At 36.3% G+C, this 22315-nt stretch overlaps 1 protein-coding gene across 8 annotated transcripts in view; it reads right to left on the minus strand.

Moving 5' to 3' along the window:
- Positions 1-1167: 1167 nt before the first annotated feature.
- Positions 1168-22315, minus strand: part of LOC135325079 (vasculin) — a 34234-nt gene continuing 13086 nt past the window's right edge. For 5 of the 8 annotated variants that reach the window (XM_064502553.1, XM_064502547.1, XM_064502549.1 and 2 more), the window contains 10 exons: positions 19124-19243; positions 12960-13083; positions 12252-12475; positions 11459-11525; positions 10286-10470; positions 9311-9451; positions 8645-8809; positions 5705-5889; positions 2232-2334; positions 1168-1646 (listed from right to left, as the gene is read on the minus strand). In XM_064502553.1, the coding sequence (XP_064358623.1) occupies positions 1488-1646; positions 2232-2334; positions 5705-5889; positions 8645-8809; positions 9311-9451; positions 10286-10470; positions 11459-11525; positions 12252-12475; positions 12960-13083; positions 19124-19186 (1416 nt within the window). In that variant the 5' untranslated portion in view covers positions 19187-19243 and the 3' untranslated portion in view covers positions 1168-1487. Of the gene's footprint in view, positions 1647-2231; positions 2335-5704; positions 5890-8644; positions 8810-9310; positions 9452-10285; positions 10471-11458; positions 11526-12251; positions 12476-12959; positions 13084-14166; positions 14281-19123; positions 19244-20249; positions 20269-20671; positions 20812-22315 lie in introns of those variants that run through there. The other 3 variants (XM_064502551.1, XM_064502552.1, XM_064502554.1) reach the window with 3 other exon arrangements.

Below are 22315 nucleotides of genomic sequence, written 5' to 3' on the forward strand. Positions count from 1 at the left end.
AGACAAGAGCACAGCATAATATTCCAATATATAGTGTCAAAATTAACTACACCAACACTTGTATGCCTGTTCCAAGTAAATACCTTACTTAATAGAAACCTCTATTTAAACTAAAAAACTAAAAATCCCTAAAAAACCCACGTATTTCACATCCTTATCCCAAAATTTTTAGGTGCCACCATATAATCTTTTCCTAAAAAAAAAATTTAAAAGATGGAAAAGAACCTCAACTTTATAAATATTTTTGCTTAAGTTTTACATTGCAAATCAGTAATATAAGAAAGTGCAATTCAAAAACATCTTGAAGGAGGGAATGTCTACATATAAGCTATGTTAAAAAAAAAAAAGTATGTGACATCACCAAGACCAGTTGTGCCTACAGATTAATTCTATGTACTGTTTGTACAACCTTGGGAAATATATTTAAGCTAAAATGAACCAAATAAAATTAAGTAACACCATATTAGTTTAAGAATGCGTGATTATAAAGAAAACAAGGTTTTACACAAAGTAACTGAAAAAAGTGCTTATTGCATCGATATACTAGCATTGCTATAAAAGCATGATCTGGTGATAAAAATATTTTTACTCATTCTGAAATGCAGTAGTGACTGCTGCCAGAGTACATTTAATGTAAATGCAAACAGAACTGTTACTAGATTAAAAAAACCAGTACCCTTGATGCTATGCACTGAGACATTACTCTGTAAATCAGTTTATTTCCCATGTAGTGGACAAATCCAGTCAGTGTAGTTATTTTTCTGCATGTGAATAATTTATCAGTGTTTATTTTCCCACACAAATATGTTCACTGTGAGAACACTGGGTCTTGCAGTACCCCATAAAGCTTTCAAATTAAAGGTTAGTTCTAGAAATTTGGAACTGTAACATTAGGGTTTTTTTGCTATAACAATGACTACACTACAAATGGCTAAAGAGCAATTATGTGTGGAAAAAGTAGAACAGTACAACAGCTCAATTAAGGAAAAGAGTTTTAGTGCACTTTGCTCATTTTAGCCAACATGCTACATTGCCCTTTTTGCGTACAAAGTGGATTTGAGGATTTCCATTGTAAGAAAGAAATGACCTGGCAAGCAAAACACTGTGTCAACTGCCCTTTTTTTCCTCATAGTCTTGGACATTTTAAGACAGAAGCTTTGCAAGACATTACACAATTCTTTTTGTTTTTATTATTAAATGAGAAAGTCTGATTTGTTACATTGTCACATTGCTAGTCAGAAATGCTGCAGTGATGAAGAAAGTCAATGCTGGGTCAACCCAAGTCCTCATTCTACAACATTCGTTTACAAAGAAATTATAGTAATGTTCAACACACCCAACACAACATTCCTCGCTTTCTTCAGAGAGAAGTCCATCATTCGTTCTCTAATGGGGTATGTTACTACATAAATTAGATTTTTTTTGGACAATATACCCCCAAATTTTCGTGAGATCAAAACGAGCTTCTACAGATGTTAGAGAAATCTTCACACATCATCATCATCTGATGTATCGCTGCTGCTTGTCTCAGAATCCTCATTCTCCAGAGCAGGTTTGAAAGTGCTGTTTTTCCAGGGGCTAAATTTAAAGTCACAGATGAGGCCATTTTTCAAAATGCCATTTTTCCGAAGGCCATTTTTTTGCAACTGAAATAAAAAAAACAAGATGTATTTAGAGATATAAAAAGCTAAGTACTACAATTAAGCTTCAATATTTTCTGGATCTTCATCTATGGGCTACAGCAAATCTACAGTACTACCTATTATACATATACACACAAAGAAAAATTCAGCTGAGTGCCTTCACTTTTGGATCAGTTACACAGATCCAAGAACCCCTAACTGTGTTAAGTTAGGCTCTTGCAGTGAACAACAGCTTTATCCTCTTCCGCCTCCTCAGATTCCTTGTCCCAATGATCACTCCTACATGTTCTCTCCTGTGATACAATTCCCCTTTTTTCCAGCCTGCTGCAAACTTGTGTACTAAGGGGGGCAGTGTCTGAAAAGAGGAAGGGGCTCAGGAAGAAGACATGGGTATTCCATTCTCCATCTACCTGATGCAGTTGGAAAGTTGAGGACGGAAGAAAAAGGAAACAACTAGTTCTAAGAAAAACCCCACAAAACTGAAATGTCAATCTCCCTAACCATCAAAATTACTAGAGATCCCCCTCAAACACAGGTATTAAAGACATTCACCTACAAGTTCACAATGGAACATTAACTTAGCATCACCTGTTCACTAATGACTTTGAATTCCCTCATCTCATCCTCTGTTAGTGGAGCGCATGTTTCATCATTTTCACTGTCTTCCTGCCAGCCCATCTCCTTTAGCAACCTTTAAAATAAAGAGAACATCATCAAGGAATTTGCTTCATGCACTCAAGACTTTTCAAGCTTTGCCTAGGTAGATAAAGATCTGTAATAAGTAGATTAATCAGTCCATAATTATTATTTTAAACAAAGAGCTCTTATACAGAAGTATACATCTTTAACTTTTTAAACATAAAGCACAGTGGCTACAAAGTTACCAGGTCCTTCACAGCTGACCTTGTTTTACCTCTACACACTTGATTTCGAAGGTTGCAAAAATTAAATGGTTAATAGTTTAACAACAGAATATATTCTTATTTTCAAGCATATATCCACACCATCACTTGCATGTACCAAGTATTACATTTCCTACCACTAGGCTTGGCATACAAAATACAGCCTGCTTTCTCTGCCAATCCACTAAACGTAGGGCTGCAAAAGCTAAATTTCATACCATCTTGGTCCAAGAGGTAGACCTTTATTTATTAATTGACAGAATTCCAAGATATAACTGTTCATAGCATAAGCAGCCCAGTTTTTCAAGTAAACTCTTAGGGAAACCAGCCTAAAACTGATGGCTTTCCATATCCTGTTTCAGTGGAATGGCTGCTTTCCAGAACTACAGCAATAAAGAAAGCAAAAGAGACAAGAATTTGGATCGTACGCATGTTCAGCTGTTGATACATAGGGTTTCTCTTAAAAGCAGATCTGGAGTTGGCATTATGAACTTTTGGCTATGGAGGTATCAGTTTAATGGGCTGTAGAGATTGACATAAGAAGGTATCCAAGCCAAATGCATTGAATACATCCAGTGACCTTGGCTAGAATACGGTATTTGTCATATTCCCAAGGTTCAAGCAGCAAGAGAGCACAATCCAAGCCAGTGTACCTTCATTTTAAAGCAAGAAATTTCCCCAAAGAGGAAAAGAACGAACACATTTCCTTTGTAAAGCTGGTCTGGCAGAGCAGCAGTAAACATCCTCACAATTGGTGTGAAGCAGCAAAGACTCACACCGAGGTAATCTACAGTTTTGTGGATAAAAGAGCAGCCATGAGGAACACTTATGGTGTCCTTCTACAGCAGCCAACACCAGAGACTGTTTCTCACCTCAGATCCACAGTATCTTATGCATCAAGTCTGCAGATGGGGACAGTGCACACTGGAGGAGCTGCACTGCTCCTCAGTGATAGAATGGGCAGGCATGATTCAGGACCCAATGGCCTTATGTAGTTTCTTTTCTAGCACATGCTAACGTCAGACCCAGGAGAGATTTCTTGGCATTTGCTTGAGTATCACTCTAAGGGCAGATGCTGACATGCCAGCATAGACAGACTACATCTAGGAGTGAGTTTTGGGATGAGGGAAAGGGAAGAAATGGGGACAGATTCCTCTGATGCCAAGAGGTTTACAAAGTACATGCCAGAACTGATACAGGAATCCTAGGGCTGAAGAACACTGAAAATTTGAAAACAGAAGTTAGATAAACTGACAATTGATGTCACATCACGTACTTCATTTAGCCAGATACCAACAAGAAAAGCCCTTCAACATAACCCTCCGCACACCAAACTCTTAACAGGTGTGCACTGGGCCGACCAGCAGGTAACCAGTGACAGCACTGACAATTCTTAAAACCAAAATAAAAGCCTGGAATTTGAGGGGGAGAAAAGGAGAACAGCACCACACAGTTTGTAAAAGAGAAGTTAAAGAAAAGAAAGGTTTAAAGAACAAATAACAGAAATGGCATCCTCTGTAATGTTTGGACCAAACTGGACAATGTTACAATGAGGAACGGTGTAATCATCAGAAAGCTGAAGAAATAATATGCAAGTTTTTTTTTTCTTTTAGTAAGAGAAAATGTGCATTTGTACATATACATACAGAAAAAGACTCTCCATTAGTCATGGCCAAATTCAGTTCAAGGACAAGTATATTTTTAGCAACAGTAATTTGAGTCAAAAAATTTTACTGCAAGCAAGCTAAGATGTTAATGCTATTATATACAACACAGTGAAGAGTTATACAGCTTCTGTTAATGTCAATAAAATTTACCTAATTAACTTCTAAGCAACTAATTAGCTAATTAACTTTAAGCAATATCATCTAAACTCAGCAGGACCACTGTCACTTTAAAGCAGCCCTAGACTTCTGGAAATGCTTAAAAGAATGTGAACCACATTTAAAAAAAGAAAAATATATCTGAAATGAGCCAAATTTGAAACCAACAGGATGAGTACACAGTCACTGCATACTGCAACTCCCTCAGCGGAAGGGGAGCCTAAGACATGCTTTATACAAGATGTGCCAATAAGTATGCACAGCTATCCAAAAATTAAGCTGGTCACTTCAAGTCAGATTTATCAGAAACAGACTTACCATACCATGTGTTTACATGCATGTAGAGGTCACAGCTGAAAGACTGGTACAATACAGAGACACTATGTCTCCAGAATACCACAAGGAAAGAAGCTTGCCCAGAAAGCTGTGAGGGATACTGTTTGAAGTGACCAGTGAGATTTAGATTCAACTCCTACCTTCTAGTCTAATATTGCTGTTAATAACCTAGAGCAGCAAAGGATTTTTGTCTCCAATACCAATATGGAGGAAAATAAAGGTGCAGAACAGAGCAGGGTGCATTTCACTTTTCATACTCCTGAGGGAAAAGAGGTCATGAGAGTTCCCTCTGTAGCTACTACAAAAGAAAAGTTCTCTAGTCCTATGTGTACATAGGATCCATCACTAGAAAAGGATACTGCATTTCTTTAGTTACCAGGAACAGGAGAAATTAAAACAGACCTCACAACAAGCTCCCCTCTAGACTTTCAGAGCTGTGATTTCCCAGCAGCATCATTCTCTATCAGCTGCTACTAGAGTTACTTCTATGAGATACTACAAATATGTTTCAATCCTTTTCTGAATTTACTTGCTCCCTTTCCATTGTCTTGTGATACCACTGACAGAGTCGACCAAATTCAGCTATATAAAAATAATTAATTTCCTTATTTCAACAATGAGGAAAAACTGTGTTACATAAGATGTTAACCTGAGCATTTACAGTACTATTAATACAGACAGGAATTATATGCATTGTTCTTTCAAGATATGCACACATCACTATCAGAGATGAAGGTCATAATGCAGTTTGCTTTACTTCTTTATAAAGAAATACATCAAAAATTACTAAAAAGCAAGTTTAAGATGTCAGTACCCAACTCTAGGAGAAGCAAATTACATTCCATGTTAAATTAGAAACCATCTAAGAGTTAGACTTTTACAGTATTTTTATGAAATATTTAATACATTCTCAGTTTTCAGATTCTGATCTCTGAGCTGGTAAGAATTTAAGACAAGCTCATTTACAATGAAGGAACACCTTTTATATAAGAGTACATACCTATGTTCTGCCTCAAGTGAGCTTGAAAGAACATCCGCCTGAGGGAAAGTTGAAGATCGAATGATCTGTTGAGAAGTAATTGAATCATTTCCATTCTCTTGTGGAATTTCATTTTCAAAGTTTCGGTTTATATCTCTCTCATGATGAGGACTGTTGCTGTTGTGCAAGTTAAAGGAGTCATCATCCTGTCAAAAATAATTACATAATTCCATTCACAAATAATCCTCTGCAAATGCTGAAAGTCAGTGATTCTGTTTTATTTAAATTACTTTTACATGGAAAACCTCTATACTACTTCAAGAAATAATTTGGTTCATACTTCAAGAGCTTACAATATCTAGATACTACAGAAACCTTAAATTATGCCACTGATCAAGTAAAGTAGAAAGCAGTAACTCCATGCTCTGCCTCAAACTGTTTTTCTACACAGTTTGTTTCAAACATATCTTAAAATCCAAACTTAAATAAGTTGGCTTTCATATTTTAAGAAATGGTAAGTTATCTGTTGAAATTACTAACGAGGTTTCTAACTGAATAAATATCAGAGCTGTATGTGTCAGGAACAGTTTGAAAGCAAGAGAATTAAGTTTACATCATTTAAGAAGCAGGCTACAGCCACCATACTGCAACCAGCAAATTCATCTGCCACAAATTCAAAACAATCAGATGTCGCTCTTTAAACCTAGCCAACATCTTCCCCTACACACACACACCACAGCACTTCTCAGGCTGTTGTTACGGGAACGATACCTTATCTAGCCAAGAAATAAGAACTAGGAAGAAAGTGCATTTAAAAAGCTGATTGTTTAAGTTCACTCAGATATTAGAAGCTCTTGAATCAAAAGAAACATCTCTGGCTAGAGGATTTCACTCATTCAGCAACTTGTAACTCTTAGTCAGTAATTAGCCAAGTAAACGTAGAAGTTTTATCAACTGTAAAAAACAAAACAAGAACAAAAAAGAAAGAGCAGGATTTTCTAGCTAACACCCTTTTGACCATAAAACCCCTACACATGGTGTGTAACATCATTATCCACTGCAGGAGGCAATCACTCAATCAGCCAGCTCTGCACTTGTGAGAAATCATACTTCAGAGTCCAGGATCAAGACCATCATCATCATGCCCCTTCTGTTCGCAGTGTTACCTGCTTCCAGAAATTTTAGAATGATGAGCAAATATTTAAGAACAAATATTCCAGTAAACACATGTTCAGCTGTTAACCTCTAATGTTAACCTCTAATAAACAATATGTTGTTCAGATGATCAAAGAAAATCCATAGAAATATTAAACAATTTTAATATATTAGGGCAAAATAAGCATGATTTGGCCGCCGAATATGATTTGCCTCATTATTTTAGAGATGAAGTCTGTTACAGCAAGCTTTAATATCCCATCACCAGGATAATATTATGGAAGACTTGTGTGGATATCTCCCTGTCCACTCAGGTGCACACTATGCCTTCTCGTTATGATCACTAAAATGAATTTGGAAGTAGGACAACTATTACAAGTACATGATTTGTTAACCTTTAACCTCTTTTGATGTCTGTTAGTGAAACAGCAATGGCAGGGAACAAAATATATGGACCTAACAGCAAATACTACAGATGACACCTTATGTATACCTGTCCAAGGACTTTAAGACTTTCCGCAACTAAAATGCTATTTTTTTCAAAATGTACTAATTCTGAATGTCAGCTGTGTACAATGGGATAACCAAATGTCTTTGGTGTATGTATCATCAAGATATTAAGAACTCAAGACAATTTCAGGACCAGAAACTCCCACCAAGCTCATATATTATTTTACAGAATTCTGAAGTTCAAGATAGCACTTGCCAAAATATCTTTTTAATCTTAAAATCAAACTCTTTCTCCACTTCTTAAACACACACAAATATCATCACGCCCAACACCCACCTCAAGGAAAACATGCTCAGCCACATAATACTTAAATATATGGTCTGTATCTTTCCATTAAGTTGTACAGTCCCATTACAGCAAATTTTATTAGAAAACATGAAATAAAAACAGGGTCAGAAGTCACTCATCCCATTATAAGGAATGCACACTGGCATCACTTCTCTTATTTCTCTGAATCATAATAATCCTTTCCCCAAAACATCCATTTTATTAATTTTGCTGATTTGTCCTTTGTGCCTTTTTCACACTCTAAACCACTTCACTCATTTACAACAAACATAGGCTTGGAATAGCTTCATCCTGGAAAATACATTACTTGACTAAGCATGACAAGAATGCTTATGGCTTATTGCTGGCTGGCAGCACTGACGCATTATATCCTCAGGTGCCAGCTAAACACTGCATAAGCTGATCCATGCTGAAAGAAATCTGACACATTATATCATATACAGAATGTACATATACATCCCAGTTCTCAATTAGGAAATAAAAAGACAGATTCTTTATATATGCATAAATCAAACTATTGCTCCTACGACTAGACTAAGAGGAGAGAACTTCTGGCTATCTAAACACTCCAATTCGATAGAAAACAGTCTGAGAAATAGAACTCTAAAGGCTTGGATCACATTTTTTCATCAATTGTTTTATAGGATGACAGTCAAGATGTGAAACACTGCTCTACAGAAAGATTAGGTTAGTGTACTAAGCTTATTCTTTTTGTTGTTTCTTAAGATACAGGACTAAGACATGGTGCTATTCATATACATGAACAGATCCTGCAGGAAAAAAAACAGCTAAGTAGCACTGGAGAAAGAAGTAACTGGGTTTTTAAAATGCATCAAAAAGTCTTGGTTTCCTGTATTTAGAGATCCAAGGCTTAACTGTATCACAAGTGTCTCCAATGAACTTATTTTCTCGGCATAGCGTATCTGTTTACAGCCAAAGAAAAAGTAATTTATGTTCAGTCCGAAACCTGTCATTGCTATATCTATAGGAGCTTTGAACCAAACTACCTTCTCTTGCCCAGCATGATTCTCATCTTCATGTTCCTCTTCCACTCTATCTCGTTTCAATGCTTTCAAAAATTCACTCTTCTTATCAGTTCGCATTCTTGTCAATTTTGTTAAACGAGGCTGACCAACTTTGTCAACAGGGGATGAAGAATTTGACCGATTACACTAAGGGAGGGGTGAGAAAGATAAGAATATTAGAAGATTATTCATTCAGAAAACTTTGAACAAAAGACAAAAAGCTTCTAAAGTACCTATAGTTTCAGGTTTCATGTATGTCCACATTCAAAACCAAGGAGAAACATATTTCTATTTCAGTATAAATAGTTCTTATGTGTGATGCATATTTATGAATTTATGGAGATGCAGACTTATGGAGCATTCTTAATGAAAGGTGGACCTCCATGAAACATATCACACATTAGCAGTTTTTAAGTTTAAACCTATGAGGTTATACTTCCCATGCATCATTTTTACTGCATATCAAACCTGCAAAGCAAACTGTCAAGCACTCAAAGGCCACTGACATTCCTTCCCTATTTCTATATTAACATCCACAAAAATGCTATTTAAAACAGTTCTACATAAATGTATTAATCCAGTCAAGTAATCAAGCTAAAAAATGGACAGATTTGATAACAAAGAAAAAAACCCAAAGATTTGCTTTACCTCTTTCACTGAATTCTGTGATACACTAAATGCCTTGGCAGTTGATTTGAAAGCACTGAAGTTGCCAATACTATATGCAGATTCATGAGGAAATGGATTCCCAAGTTTATTTTCTTTTGTTTGGCTTTTCCACTGTGTCGGCTAAACAAAAGTTTAAAGAAAAATTTAAAGACTCATTAACTATAACATGATTGTTTCCAAGAATCTTTAGAAAAATGATTAAGCAAAACTGAATCAGCAAAACTAAATCTACAACCATAATTTAGTGCAAACACCTTTCTCTTGTGGAAAGGACAGACTCCTTTTAAGTAATTCATCCTCTCTCAAATACTGTTCACGCCTTTAACATAAAGAGTTAAATTTAAAAACAATCAAGACCCTGATATTTGATGCATTAAGAACTGAAATGTAAGAGCTTTTCATATCTGAAAGTATTGTTTTTAATGCAGTAAGTAAGAGAGCTAATAACAACTCCATGAGACGCCTTCAGGGGCACAGAAAAATTCCAGAAGGAAATCAGGAGATGAACAGGGAATGTTGCAAAAAGAAAGGGACCAAAATGACTCTACTAGATTGCAACATCACTACATCAATAACTGGAATAAGTTCTGAAGGTAGTTTTATGCAAACTAAAGTTTTTCAGTAGGTATTTACTCTTCTGTTAAAAACACACAGAAAAAAGGCACTGCTACTCCATAAGTTAGAAAATCCTTCTCACACTCACCTGGACAGCTCTTGCACACCTCAAAAAAAGGTAAGTCAGAAATAAAGAGAGATCAAAACACAGTACAGTTTAAAAAGAAAAATAAAGAAAAGTGTTTCCAGACACTTTCAGGGTATGCTACAATTAAAGTACACAAGACTTGAAAGCATAATACTCTAAGAACAGTATTCTTCGGGTGAAACAAGCACATTCAGAATTAGAGCATAATTTTTTTCAGCATGTTATTCATGCCACCAGTATCCAAAACTTACTTTTGCAGGTGGAGTGGCTGGTTTAGGGACTAATCCTTTATAAACACTTGTGCCGGTTCCATTCTTGACTGACTGTGAATGAAGACTTCCTACTACAGGGAATCCAGATATCTGCAATTCTTTAGTACTGCCCTTCTTAATGACCAGCATTCTTGGAGATCTAGACTTAGGATTCAAAGGATACTCTGAAGGGGGGGAAGAGGAGGGAGGAAAAATGTTTTTATTATATAAAAATACACACACACTTAAGTTTCTAGTTACAGGGTGCTAGGTAGTCATACAGTCCAGAGCAAACAGGAACTTAGTCCAGCATTAGCTTCATCAGTAACACACTGTACAAAGTTGGATAAATAGAAGTTCTGCACCATTTTCTACAATCATCATTTGTAGCGTTATTTGACTTGGCATGGTAGGAATTCTAGCTTTTGGAAAAATAAAGCTATTCTTCAGTCAAAGAAAAGAGCTATATAGCATTTGTTTGCAAATCCAAATACTGTTAGTGGTTAATAATTATCTAATCTTCAAAGTATTATTGTTTCTAATTTCAGTTTAAGGTTATAAAGAATAATTTTATATATTTATTAAAAGCTCACTTTAGAGTCAAGTGTTCCACATTGATGCTCCACAAACATGAGAAAAGGATGCGTACTACTCTAGACCATGGCAATGACAGCTTTCTCTACCTCTATGCCTCAGTTGAGCGTCAAATTTTTGAAGCTCACCCTATTATTTCCAGGTTCAAGAGCACACTAATTAGAGATACAGTCAATTGCCATACTCACTAAGCAACTGACACTTAACAGTCTCAAAAACACCTACAAAACAGATCTAAAATTTACAAAAAGTGAAATAAACATTTTAATTGATTTTTTCTGCACAGGTCTTTCAATCCTGCAGTAATAAACTTTTCCAACATCATTTCTTCTCCTCGTATACTACTTCTAGGACAAGAACCCTAGCTGTGCTGGCATCCACAGACCAATAGAATGATACCCAAATAGAAGTATTACCTCTCTTATGAAAAGGCAGTTACATTATGGCAATACCAAAGTTTCCTCAAATTCAAATACCATTGTAATATTCCAAAAAACAACACCCCACCACCACCTGTTTCAAATAAAACAACTTCAGATCTCTGCTAGATTTTTATATTACAAAGTCAACAATACTCACCCCACACACCTGCAGCTAAAGATTTATTCTGGTTTGGTTCTCTCTCATATTCAGGATTCAGTGATGGCTGAAAGGAAGTTTGAACATTATTAAAATGAAATTTAACAGTAAGTTCTTTAATCTGGAATCAATGAAATAAAGAATCACAGTAAAATATGAAGCATACCCTCTGCTAACAAAGATTTTTAAATGGAGACGGATTAGACACTTCCCCCAGAACACACCCAAGTAACTCATTGCTCACTTGTTACTTTACTCTTCTCCAATAAAATAGCTCAGGCAGTACTCAATACAATTATATGAACTGTGCAGAGAAAGCAAAAAAAACAGTGACATGTAGCTCTTGAAGAAGGAAGCTTACTCTTCCTCTTACTTCCTACAATTCTAGGTTGAAGCGTGTGACCTCAAATGGCAGGTGGCAGAAAGACCATTTTGTTAGTACTTCAGATTTCCATTAATGTAGTCATGTAGAATTTAATACACACACATGCCACAGTAAACTGCAGTAAGATATTATGATATAAACTTAGAATCCAATTGTAGTTTCACTTATAAACACTTGAGCTTCATTTAAATGCTTAAGCAACAGTAACAAAATAACAACAGTAAGAACTAGAGATAAAAAGAGAAATAAGTTAGTGGACAGATGACTAACACCCTCTTACCTATGGAAAGGGTGATCCCTTATAAGATGATCTGTAACTGCTGAAATCTCATCAAGTAGCTTGCAATGGACAAAATGGCACTTGCAGAAACAATGAAAGCTTGTTTATTATAATTACAATTAACTTACAAAATCCTCAGCCTCAAACTGTTTGGGTTCTTCCTTGTCTTCCTTTTTCCCAGTTTCATTTTCAGGTACATTATTTTCATGCAGTCCTTGGCTTTTTCCACAGTGGAAAGTGCTGGTACGAGTGCGGGAGCCTCCGCCATGATATCCCCCACGATGGTTTATATTTTCTGTACCATTTCTGCCTTGTGAACGCCAACCATTTTTCTCTTTTCTCCCAAAATGCCCTTAGATTTTTAAAATTTAAAGAAATGTAATTACAAACAGTTCTGAAAGAATGTTTTACTTTTGCAAAATTGTTAGAGGAGTTAGGCAAGCAGCTCTGTACTCTGGGATGCGATAACTTAGTTTACATTCACATAAGCAGCAGGGTAGAATCTCACAGAACAGTGCTAGAGAAAGAAGACAATAGTCTGACACTAAGACTAATCAAATCCCTTTTCCGACTGCTCATTTATGTCACTGTCTAGAAAGTTAACTCCACATTTTTCTTCTTGTTAAAAGAAAAATACATCAGCAAGCACATTACTCCAACCAATTATTAGTCATCATATCCTGTCCCAAAAGAAATGTCTTTCCATATCTGTGTTCTACTACAGAATAAGGCATCTAGCATAGGACAGCTATTATCTTCAGATTTTTTTCTAGCTAGAGCACTACAAAGCAATAAGGTAAATATATATAAGATGTTACAAGAAAGACAAATCATACCTCCATTATGCCTTCCAATATTAGGATCAAACCCATCTGAAGAGTTGTGTCTTCTACGATTTGCTTCATAACGACTCTCTGTCCACGAGAAATTTTCAGAATGTTTCTCAAAGTTCAGTGATGACTGGAAAGGAGCAAAAGTAGTAGACTGAGATATCTAATTACTAATAAAACTGGGTTATCAGAGCTGATGTGCACATTATTCATGGTATATACAAACCATTTTAAAAAGGACTTTGAATGCCAGCCCATACACAGCTCTCAAGTATGCATATGTTCAGAGTTACATCATTATCTTCTATGCTAGTAGAAGCTACATCTTCCACTTCAGGACATTGAAACAGAGTTGCTTGTGTCATTGTGTCATAAGAAAGGAGGACATAGGGTAAAAGTCTCAAGTATTTTGGTTGTGGTTTGCCACCAGAAGGGAGTAAAGAACAATGTATGTTGCAGTAGAGTTAAAAAAAAAAAAAGGGGGGGGGGGTGTAAGAAATGACATAAGAACCCAGTTTTGAAAGCAAGAGAGAAGCATGGGATCTTGATTTGGGCAGTCAGAGATTGCACGTGTGCATTGCATAGAAAGCCAGGAGAGGCTGCTACTACAGGCAGCTGAAACCAAAAAAGCCCAGTTTATAAGCCTTGTCATTACAATTTAGTACAGCAAATGTAACTAATTATGAAATACAAATAAAAAAAAAATCTATGGAAGAGTTGAAAGTTCAGATTCACCAATATACTTCAAATTATCAGAAAAGTAGGCATCAGAAATTTTAAAGTAATAAATAAATAATATATCAGTAGGAAGTACTTTATTAACTAAAATCTTGTGCTGAGAATAGCACTCAAAGAAGTCAAGATACATCTTTACTAGAACTCATACCTTAGGGAATTAAACCTAAAAAAAACACATCTTACAGCAGCTGTCTTTACTATTTTAATACTACAGCATTTCTTTCACTACCACAGCTCAAGAAATAAAGGACAGATTTTCATCCTACAAAAGCAATGCTTAGTCTTACTGTTGGATGTACTGCACAGCTGCAGGTGACAGAGGAAGACTCTGTTCCCCAGCACCCGCCTGCCACAAAACCCATTTGGTGCAGATGAAGGAAAGCCCCCTTCTCTCAGTACCAAACCTACTGAGCACATATATGTCCACTGCGCTGCATGTAACCAAGAGATCCAGCGCTTCCAAGTGCCATATTACCTGTGAATGCATAGATGAACAGCTCTGTGAAAAGGTACAAAGTCAGAAAAGTAGATCTAACAACTTCAGGAAGCATCTGCTTTACTGCACAAGTATCCATTTGCTGCCTGAAGCCCTTTCCCTCTCCAGATCTGAAGAATATTCAGGGGAGAAAAAAAAAAAAAAAGACAGTAATAATGGCTTATTCACATAATCCTTGGGATCATACAGCCCATGATCCACGATGTACCAGTTCTTATTCTTACATATTCTGAGTTGAGGCAAAAAAGGTGAAACATTCTATTCCGATAGCAGCGTGTCTAGGATAAAATAATCAGTTTGCCTCCTGTCTTGATCTAGACCTCATTTCATCATGAAACATTATCCCTGCAAAATCCTCAGAAAGTATCTAAGTTTTAGCTGCTACCTTTCCTATACACCTCTGGAGAAAGAAACAGAGACATCCATTCTACTTTACCTAAGTAAAAAGGCAGTTCTAAGTTCTTCAGACTACATCTGAAAGAAAAAAAAAATCCTCTGTATGCTTCAGAAGGCTTGAAGAAGCCTGAAAGGTCCCACGTTTGACTGAAGAGATGCCAATTTCTGATTCAAATCCTCAGAAGGAGGCGGGAAGAAAAATGAAAGAGCAGAATAGTAATACAGTTGAAAACATTTAATGAAGAAAAACAAAAGGAAATACGCAGAAAGGTCCTGGCTTTAAAGGAGCAAATGGAATCATAATTTCACCTTATAAGTTTAAGATGAATATCTAAAGGAAAATCTTTAATATTCACTTGTAATTTAGAGAGGGGGAAATCAAACAAACAAAGAAAAGCAGTTAACCTGAAGTCTAAGGAAATACGGAGAAAGACCAAGCATCACCCTTAGAAAAGAGATTTGTGGAAGGCTGTAGGTGAGGGGGTGATAAAAGTACATTAGAATAAAAAGTAAGGATAAGCACAATCTGCAAACTCAAACTTCCTGAAGGCAGGGGGAATTGCTCATTATCATGATAAGAACCTCAAGCTTCACATTTCTTTTTTCTCTCACCAAAAAAAACCAACCAAACAAAAAAAACCCCACTGTTTGTCACATGCTAAATACTATTTATGTGAAATTTAGTTTTAGAGACCTTGTCATCTTGCAAGGGGCATCTCAAAAGGCCATTTGTGACAAGGTTTGAAATCCATATAGCCTAAATGCAAGGGTCATATTAACACTGGTACTAGTAAACTCAGATTAAGAGCAGCTACAGCTCTTCAGCTTGGGGTTTGATGTTGGCCTGACTTCATTAAGCTGACTGCTTTTTGGTGTTGATTTGTAGCCATGTAGACACTTCATATAGGCATTATCCATCCCGTCCGTCACATTAACCTATGAATTTTCCTAGTCAACCTATCTAGAGATACTGTGCAACCTTCATGACTATGAAGGAAAACCTTGACATCATGATTCAAACATAACCATAAATAAAGCAGGTCTGAAAAAGAAAGCCTGAGGTTACATTCCAAAAACTATTAGCTATTAAATATGAACATAGCTAATTTAGGAGTACTCCACTGGTCAAAGAGAATAATTATAAAAGCTTGAATTACAGAGTAAGAAGTTCACCTCTTTTGAGAAAAATGTGGCAGAAAATGATTTTCTTCTTATCCCTCCCCTCTCAAGACACAAGCACACAACAGATGACATCTAAGTTCCACTGAAGATGCCCTCAGGAGAGCTCAATGTGGTATTCAGAACCTATTGGCTTAAATTCAAGCTCAAGTAGCCCAAAAATAAGTTTAAAATAAAAGTATATTTCCAGATTGTACAAAGTCAACTTGATAGGGACAACCCCTTATCATTAGAGATCTGAACAGTGAGTCTCCTTGACAAATGCAGGGAAGAAAACAGAAAAACCACAAAAAGCAATCAAGAGATCTAAATAGTTAACAAATTATCATAATGAATCTTTCCATTACAATTAAAAAATATTTATAAAGCAAACTTTGAATAAGCTACCAAAATTTAAGCAAGCTCCAGATTTGTTGATTAAATATGAAATTTTAGAAGATAGCTCTATATTCATTTACATATGAAGACAACCTTCTAGTATTGCCTTTGGAGTTTAACTTTCATTTTTTAACTGAACTTTTAAAAATACATTTTCACAAAGTTTAATTGAGAGGATTTTTTATATATAGTGTTTGAGTTGCACATGCTATAATGCATCTCAATTCACTAAGTTGTGTGCAAATATTGTGCAGTTTGCATTCTCCCCACATGATGGAGGTATCAGCCTATAAAGGTTTTTGTGGCAAAGATGACAGTAAACTTTCTAATCAACAGGAAATCTATTGGTTATTTCTGGAAGCTGAGAAGTTATCTGACTTAATTCAGCTAGTCAAAAACAAAGCAAAATGATTTTCAAGCATAAGTCTTATTGCTTAACATGAAGGAATAGGACAACCTTGCAAAAACCATGAGTATACCAGCCTGTCTACAATCTCCTCATACGTATTTTACAGGAATGCTTTCAGAGACGTTTTCTCCATATCCCAAGCTGCCTACACTACTGATGATACATTCCTGTTTCCACCTGCCCAGCTGCAATACTGTACTGATGCAAGTACTAGACTTAAACTAAAGCTACCCAACAGTGGGCTTTGCTATGTAAGTAGCAGGCAGATGATATTAAAAACAAACAGACAAAAAACCAACAACAAACAAAAAACATATTCATAGCACTTATCCTTAAAAGGAAATCAGCAGCAGTAAGTGAGGTGGATTTCAGCCAAGCTGTTACCTGTATCAGTCACATTAAGAAAGCTCATTCACAATCCTTATTTCCTGGTATCTGGTTCTTCTGATGTCAACCTTTTACCCACGCAAGGGAAAACTTCAGCTATCCAGGACTGAGGGCAACTAAATCCCCAAAGATGTAATACCTAAAAGGTCCTCTTCCAGGAAATAAAAACCTGACAGGATAGAGCTCAGTTTCTCTTCTCAAGTTTAAGGGATGTTGATACCATAGCCTCATCCCAGCTCCACTCTGCACGGAACACGAGACACCTTCCCCTCTTCAACCCATCCTTCATCTCAGCCCTTCTTTTCTGCTTGCTCTGCAGCTATATTGTTGAGATACGGGGAGAATAATAAACGGTCTGTCTGCTCTAGGAAATGATGGGTTGGAGGGGGACCCTTCAGAAAGACCCACATTTTTGAGGAATGACAGAATGAACCTTATGCTATAAATTAAGAGTCACTACACGTCGTGTCAGACCAAAGAGACACTGAGCGCTTAATGTCCAAATGTGCTGTATATCATGAAAGGCTAATCACAAGGGAACAGGTGAAGCCAGGAAATAAGCGCCATTTCAAAAAGTGTAAGATGATGCACAAAAACCATAATTGAGAAAGCTCCTGTGTAACCTACTGTTAAGCTTTTCCAAAAAAATAAGAGAGCCTACCCTAAATCCCTTGAGGCAAAGATTCACGGGAGAGCGCAAGATCCACAACAGATGCTTACAACGACATTTCCCACAATTCAGGAAGGAAGTGGCAAAGGGAAAAAAAAATAGATTCAGATAGTTCTGAGGTAGTGCTGGAACTTATTTTTATCCTGCTCTATTGACATTTTAAGTGTGCAGGTAAATTTCTTCCAGCAGATTCTTGAAATATGCAGAGAAAGACTGTTGCGTAAGTGTGACACCATCTTAATCTAACCTCTGATGACTGTTCCTGTAGGTAGAAATCTATTAAATTGGAAAAAGGAGATCAAAAGCAGTTAAATATTCCAGAAATCAAACAGAATAAAAATAAACAGACCCCAGTTACCATCTAGGAACACATAGGCCTAATGTTCCCAGAAAGACAACTGACAGTTGCTTAAAGACGATACTAAACAAAGATAGCTAGATCAGTGCAGAAGAAAGAAATAAGAGGAATATGATGACTCAACTCAACGACTCATCTTTAAAAAATGCAAGTGCATATGAATGTTCATATATAATGTACATACACTTAAATAAAGCAAAGAGGACACAACTAACACTGACTCCGCATTTAACAATAGCACAAGCATACAGAAGTAAGTTTATAGGGGTTATTTTGCATGGATATGAAGGACAAGAAAGTTACATAAATACATTAAAACAAGGCAATGCCATTCTCAGAGCTGCAGACCACTGTGGACATTGCATTCAAAAGGATTTATAATGAAGATTGTTTTATTTCTCTGTTAAGAAACCTAACAAATGACAGTAATTTGAAATATCCAGTGCTGCCTCTGCTTCTGCATTTACCGAAGATTTTTTAAAGAAATGTAGGAGCATAAGGCAGAGAGCAAAAACTTAAGGAACACTTAGATGACACAGACATACTCAAGTCTTCCTAGAACACTTACAAGTCCTAATGATTCAGGGATTGCACTTTCTTATTCCCAAGCTAACTGTCCTGTTGCATAAGGTGAATAAGGCACTGTAGATAAAACAGCCACAGGAAGGAGACACAACTATTTGAAAGCACCACACCTCAGCAGCACTCACAAGCATCCCACTAGCAACTGAAGAGACCTTTCGGAAAGTCTATTTCAACTTTTTTTTTAAGAAACATTCAAATGACAGAATAAATGCTTTTCTGTGAAAGGTATAGGACACTAAAGAGATAACATATACCCGTCTCATTTCTTTTAGTACAAAAATACAGCAATTCAGCTTAAATTACTGATGAAAGTAAACTCAACCTAACAACAGTTCTGACAATGTGTCCAAGCACATATTTCTTTTCTTGAACTCAGCAGCATGGACAAAAAGAGATACAAACTTGACAACCGAGGTCCAACTACTTAAAACATCACAGCAAGATTTACTAGAAGACATCTGTTATCACTCTTCATGTATTCATAAAGAGATTTATATTTTTACTATGATTGAGGTGATAGCATTTAAACTTCTTTAATAAGATTGTCTATTCAAAAGGACAGACAAGAACATACCTTTGTTGATGATGGCGGAGTAGGAAAATTAAGCCAGGCTGGAGCAAAGTCATGCTGCGCCATTTAGGTCCAGTCTCTCCGAATCAGTGAAACAAGGCTTCAGCACCTCATGGCAAGTCCCTGTAATTGGAAAAAACCAAGAAATTAGTACATTTCAGATGTTTATCTTAATAGATTATTATACTCATGGTGTTTCGATCATTATTTCCCTTCTGTTTTCTAGTACTATTTTGTCAAACAAATCTGTTTTTTAATCTAACATAGTTTCATCTGTCATTATGGCAGCACACTTGCTCTTTTAATACCAAAGTATCACACTAATATTTTACAGGTATTGAAAACAGAACCATACCATTCACCTCATTTATAAAAGGAAATAAAAAATATGAGGCATCTTGTGTGAGGCCAGATGAGAAAGCTGTGGCAAAATTAGCTTGTGAAATATTTTCTGGTCCTGTCTGGAATGGATTAGAGAGCTATTTCATTCGTTTACTAGGAGAAGCTAATTTTTCAAGTTAGTTTCTAAAAGTTCATCTCAGAGGCCATACTAAGGTTTTTCATGAAAAGACTGGATGCTCACGGCCACAAAAACTCCCAGATTTTCTCTAGACTCAATGGAAACAGGACATACAATTCCAGAAACACTTCTGAAAATCCAGTAAAATTCTCTAGTTTCACTTTTTTTTTCCCTGGAAAAGCTGTCTTCCCTCCCCTCCAAACAAACAGCATTTTCTAACAAAATAAAAAGCTTCTGTAGATGAACTATCTTCTTCATTACCAGTAACAACTCAAAGGTAATGAATGACATCCCAAAAAGCAACTATCTGCTCAAACACTTGCACTCATTCTTCTAACTCAAACTAATCTGCCGCCATGAAAAAACACATTTAGACATGTTAAATCAGTTAATTTCCTGTACTCGGTATGCAAAATTATACTAGGTTTAAACTTCTGCAAACAGAAAAAAAGGCAGACTTTGAAGATAACACCAGAGTCTGCCAGTAAAAACTATTAAAAATAAACCAAAATATAGTATCTTGTTTAATTTACTTAGTTTACTAAGTTAACAGTTAAATTACTAATATTATTGCACAAGCATTGAGATGCAATACATTTTGTGGCTTACCGCAGATAACTGACCACTTCAGGTCAGGTCCCTCCCAGCAAGAAATCCTGCCAGATTTTGATCATGAGAGAAGACCATTAGAAGAATGGGCAAGAGAATGGCTTAAGATGTTAAGACCCAAGAGTACTTCTTCTACTCCATGTTCTCCTCACAGATGGGAAAACATCACTCAGTAAGCAAAAAAATACAAGATAATGTTACCCATATAATTTGAAGCTGAACTATAGCACAGAAAGGGAAGAAATGGATGGAACTACCTAAATTACAAGGACATCTGAACCACGGTCTGTAGTGAGCGCAGTTATTAATGATTCAGAAGTATTTTAAGTGTGATATACACACAGTTAGATATTCAGCTACTGAAAACATATTAAATATCTATGTGCATTTGCTTCGGGGCACCAAACAAACGTGTATTCTACCTCTGCATAACTCCCCTTCCTTCATACACAGCTCGCATCTCCTAGTTGAAGAATCACTAAATCTTTAGAAAGGATGAGGCAGATATCGGTATTGGAAGATTGGCACAAAAAACAGATCTTCAGACCAAGGTACTCACAGTCTAAAAAACAAGTGGAGAGACTCAGCATAAATCCATTGAGAACATTAGAATCCAAAATACATTATCAAGTTATTGGTGAATCAACTATCAGGAGTGGGACAACAAAGGCACTAACAATGTGATTTCTTAATATATTAATCTTACTGTTTAAACAAAACTAGCCAAGTTTTTCAATACTACTATCTATCCAACTGTCATGAGAAGAGTTTATGCTTAACTCACTAATATTCCTAGCTTTAATTTTTTTAACCTTAATTAAAAGTTGAGGTGAGACCTGGTGACCACCAAGTATCCCAGGACTGGAAAACTTTTACCAACCTTTGTCTGCAGCTTAAATGCAGGTTTAAATCCTTTAATGCAGACTTAAATGTTTATTCACAAACTATGATTCAAATCTCCATATTTTCAGTTCTTCAATTAAAACCTCTAAAAAGGTTTTTTGATAATGTCACTAAAATAAACAGATTTTCACTACAAGCATGAGTTCTGTTTTAATGACCTAGCAAATATTAGCTAGCCCTAGGACACTCTACCAAAAATATCTTCCTGAAAAGGAACACAACATCACAAAAAGCAAGAATGGAAGGTCAACAAAACTACTCTACTGCCTCAGGCTATATTTGCCTTAAACAATTCACGGTCAGCTTGGTTGCCAAACATCAGTTTGATTTTCGGTTGCTTTTCAGTTTAAGTTAAACCAATGACACAGACTGCAATGTGTCCCAGTACTGAACTACTCTTCCACCATCAGAAAAGTTTCTTCTATAAGATCTGACCCAAATCTTTTTTGCTGCTATTGAGCTACATTACTTCTTAAGCCAGCAGTCTGGGACATTTCTGTATACTACATCCTCCAGAGCACTTGCAACTTCTACCCAGATTAGTACCATCTACAAATTTCGTAGCATTTCAATACTGGAGTTATTAATGAAAACACTGAATACAAGAAGAGCTCTGCAGAAATTTAGATACATGTTTCCAACTTGACACCAAACAAGAGTTGCCTTTACAAAGGCTGAGGAGCTGCTATGGCTGATAAGTAACACTGATCTTCGACAGTTGGTTTCCCCACTACTATGTGGATACTAAAGCAATTTTATTTTAGTAGAACACTTCTGCCTTTCACAAACATGGGACAACTGTCCTACTTTTAACTAAAAACAGAATGAGGGTTAATAGCACCCATACAAGCATTTACAAGAATCTGCTTTAATTGTACTGACAGACTATGAAGAACTCAGGTGACTGCTAGCAAGTCTTCTCTTACACATACACCATACAACAGATCAGCTACTTCATTAACACCGATGGAACAGCTGTTGTTTTCCTCACATTAAAACTGCTATCAGAATTAAGCTTATTCAGGGAAATTGCACAGACCCTAACACAATGCCTCCACTGCTTTCAGAATCTCTTTTGAGAACAAAAGATTAGGCCCAAAATTCATCATTTAGTTTAATTCTAGTAGCACAGCCTCAAAAATACAGCTGCCATTCTCTAATAA

The sequence above is a fragment of the Dromaius novaehollandiae genome, chromosome Z, assembly GCF_036370855.1.
Source record: "Dromaius novaehollandiae isolate bDroNov1 chromosome Z, bDroNov1.hap1, whole genome shotgun sequence".
Taxonomy (NCBI): Eukaryota; Metazoa; Chordata; class Aves; order Casuariiformes; family Dromaiidae; genus Dromaius; species Dromaius novaehollandiae.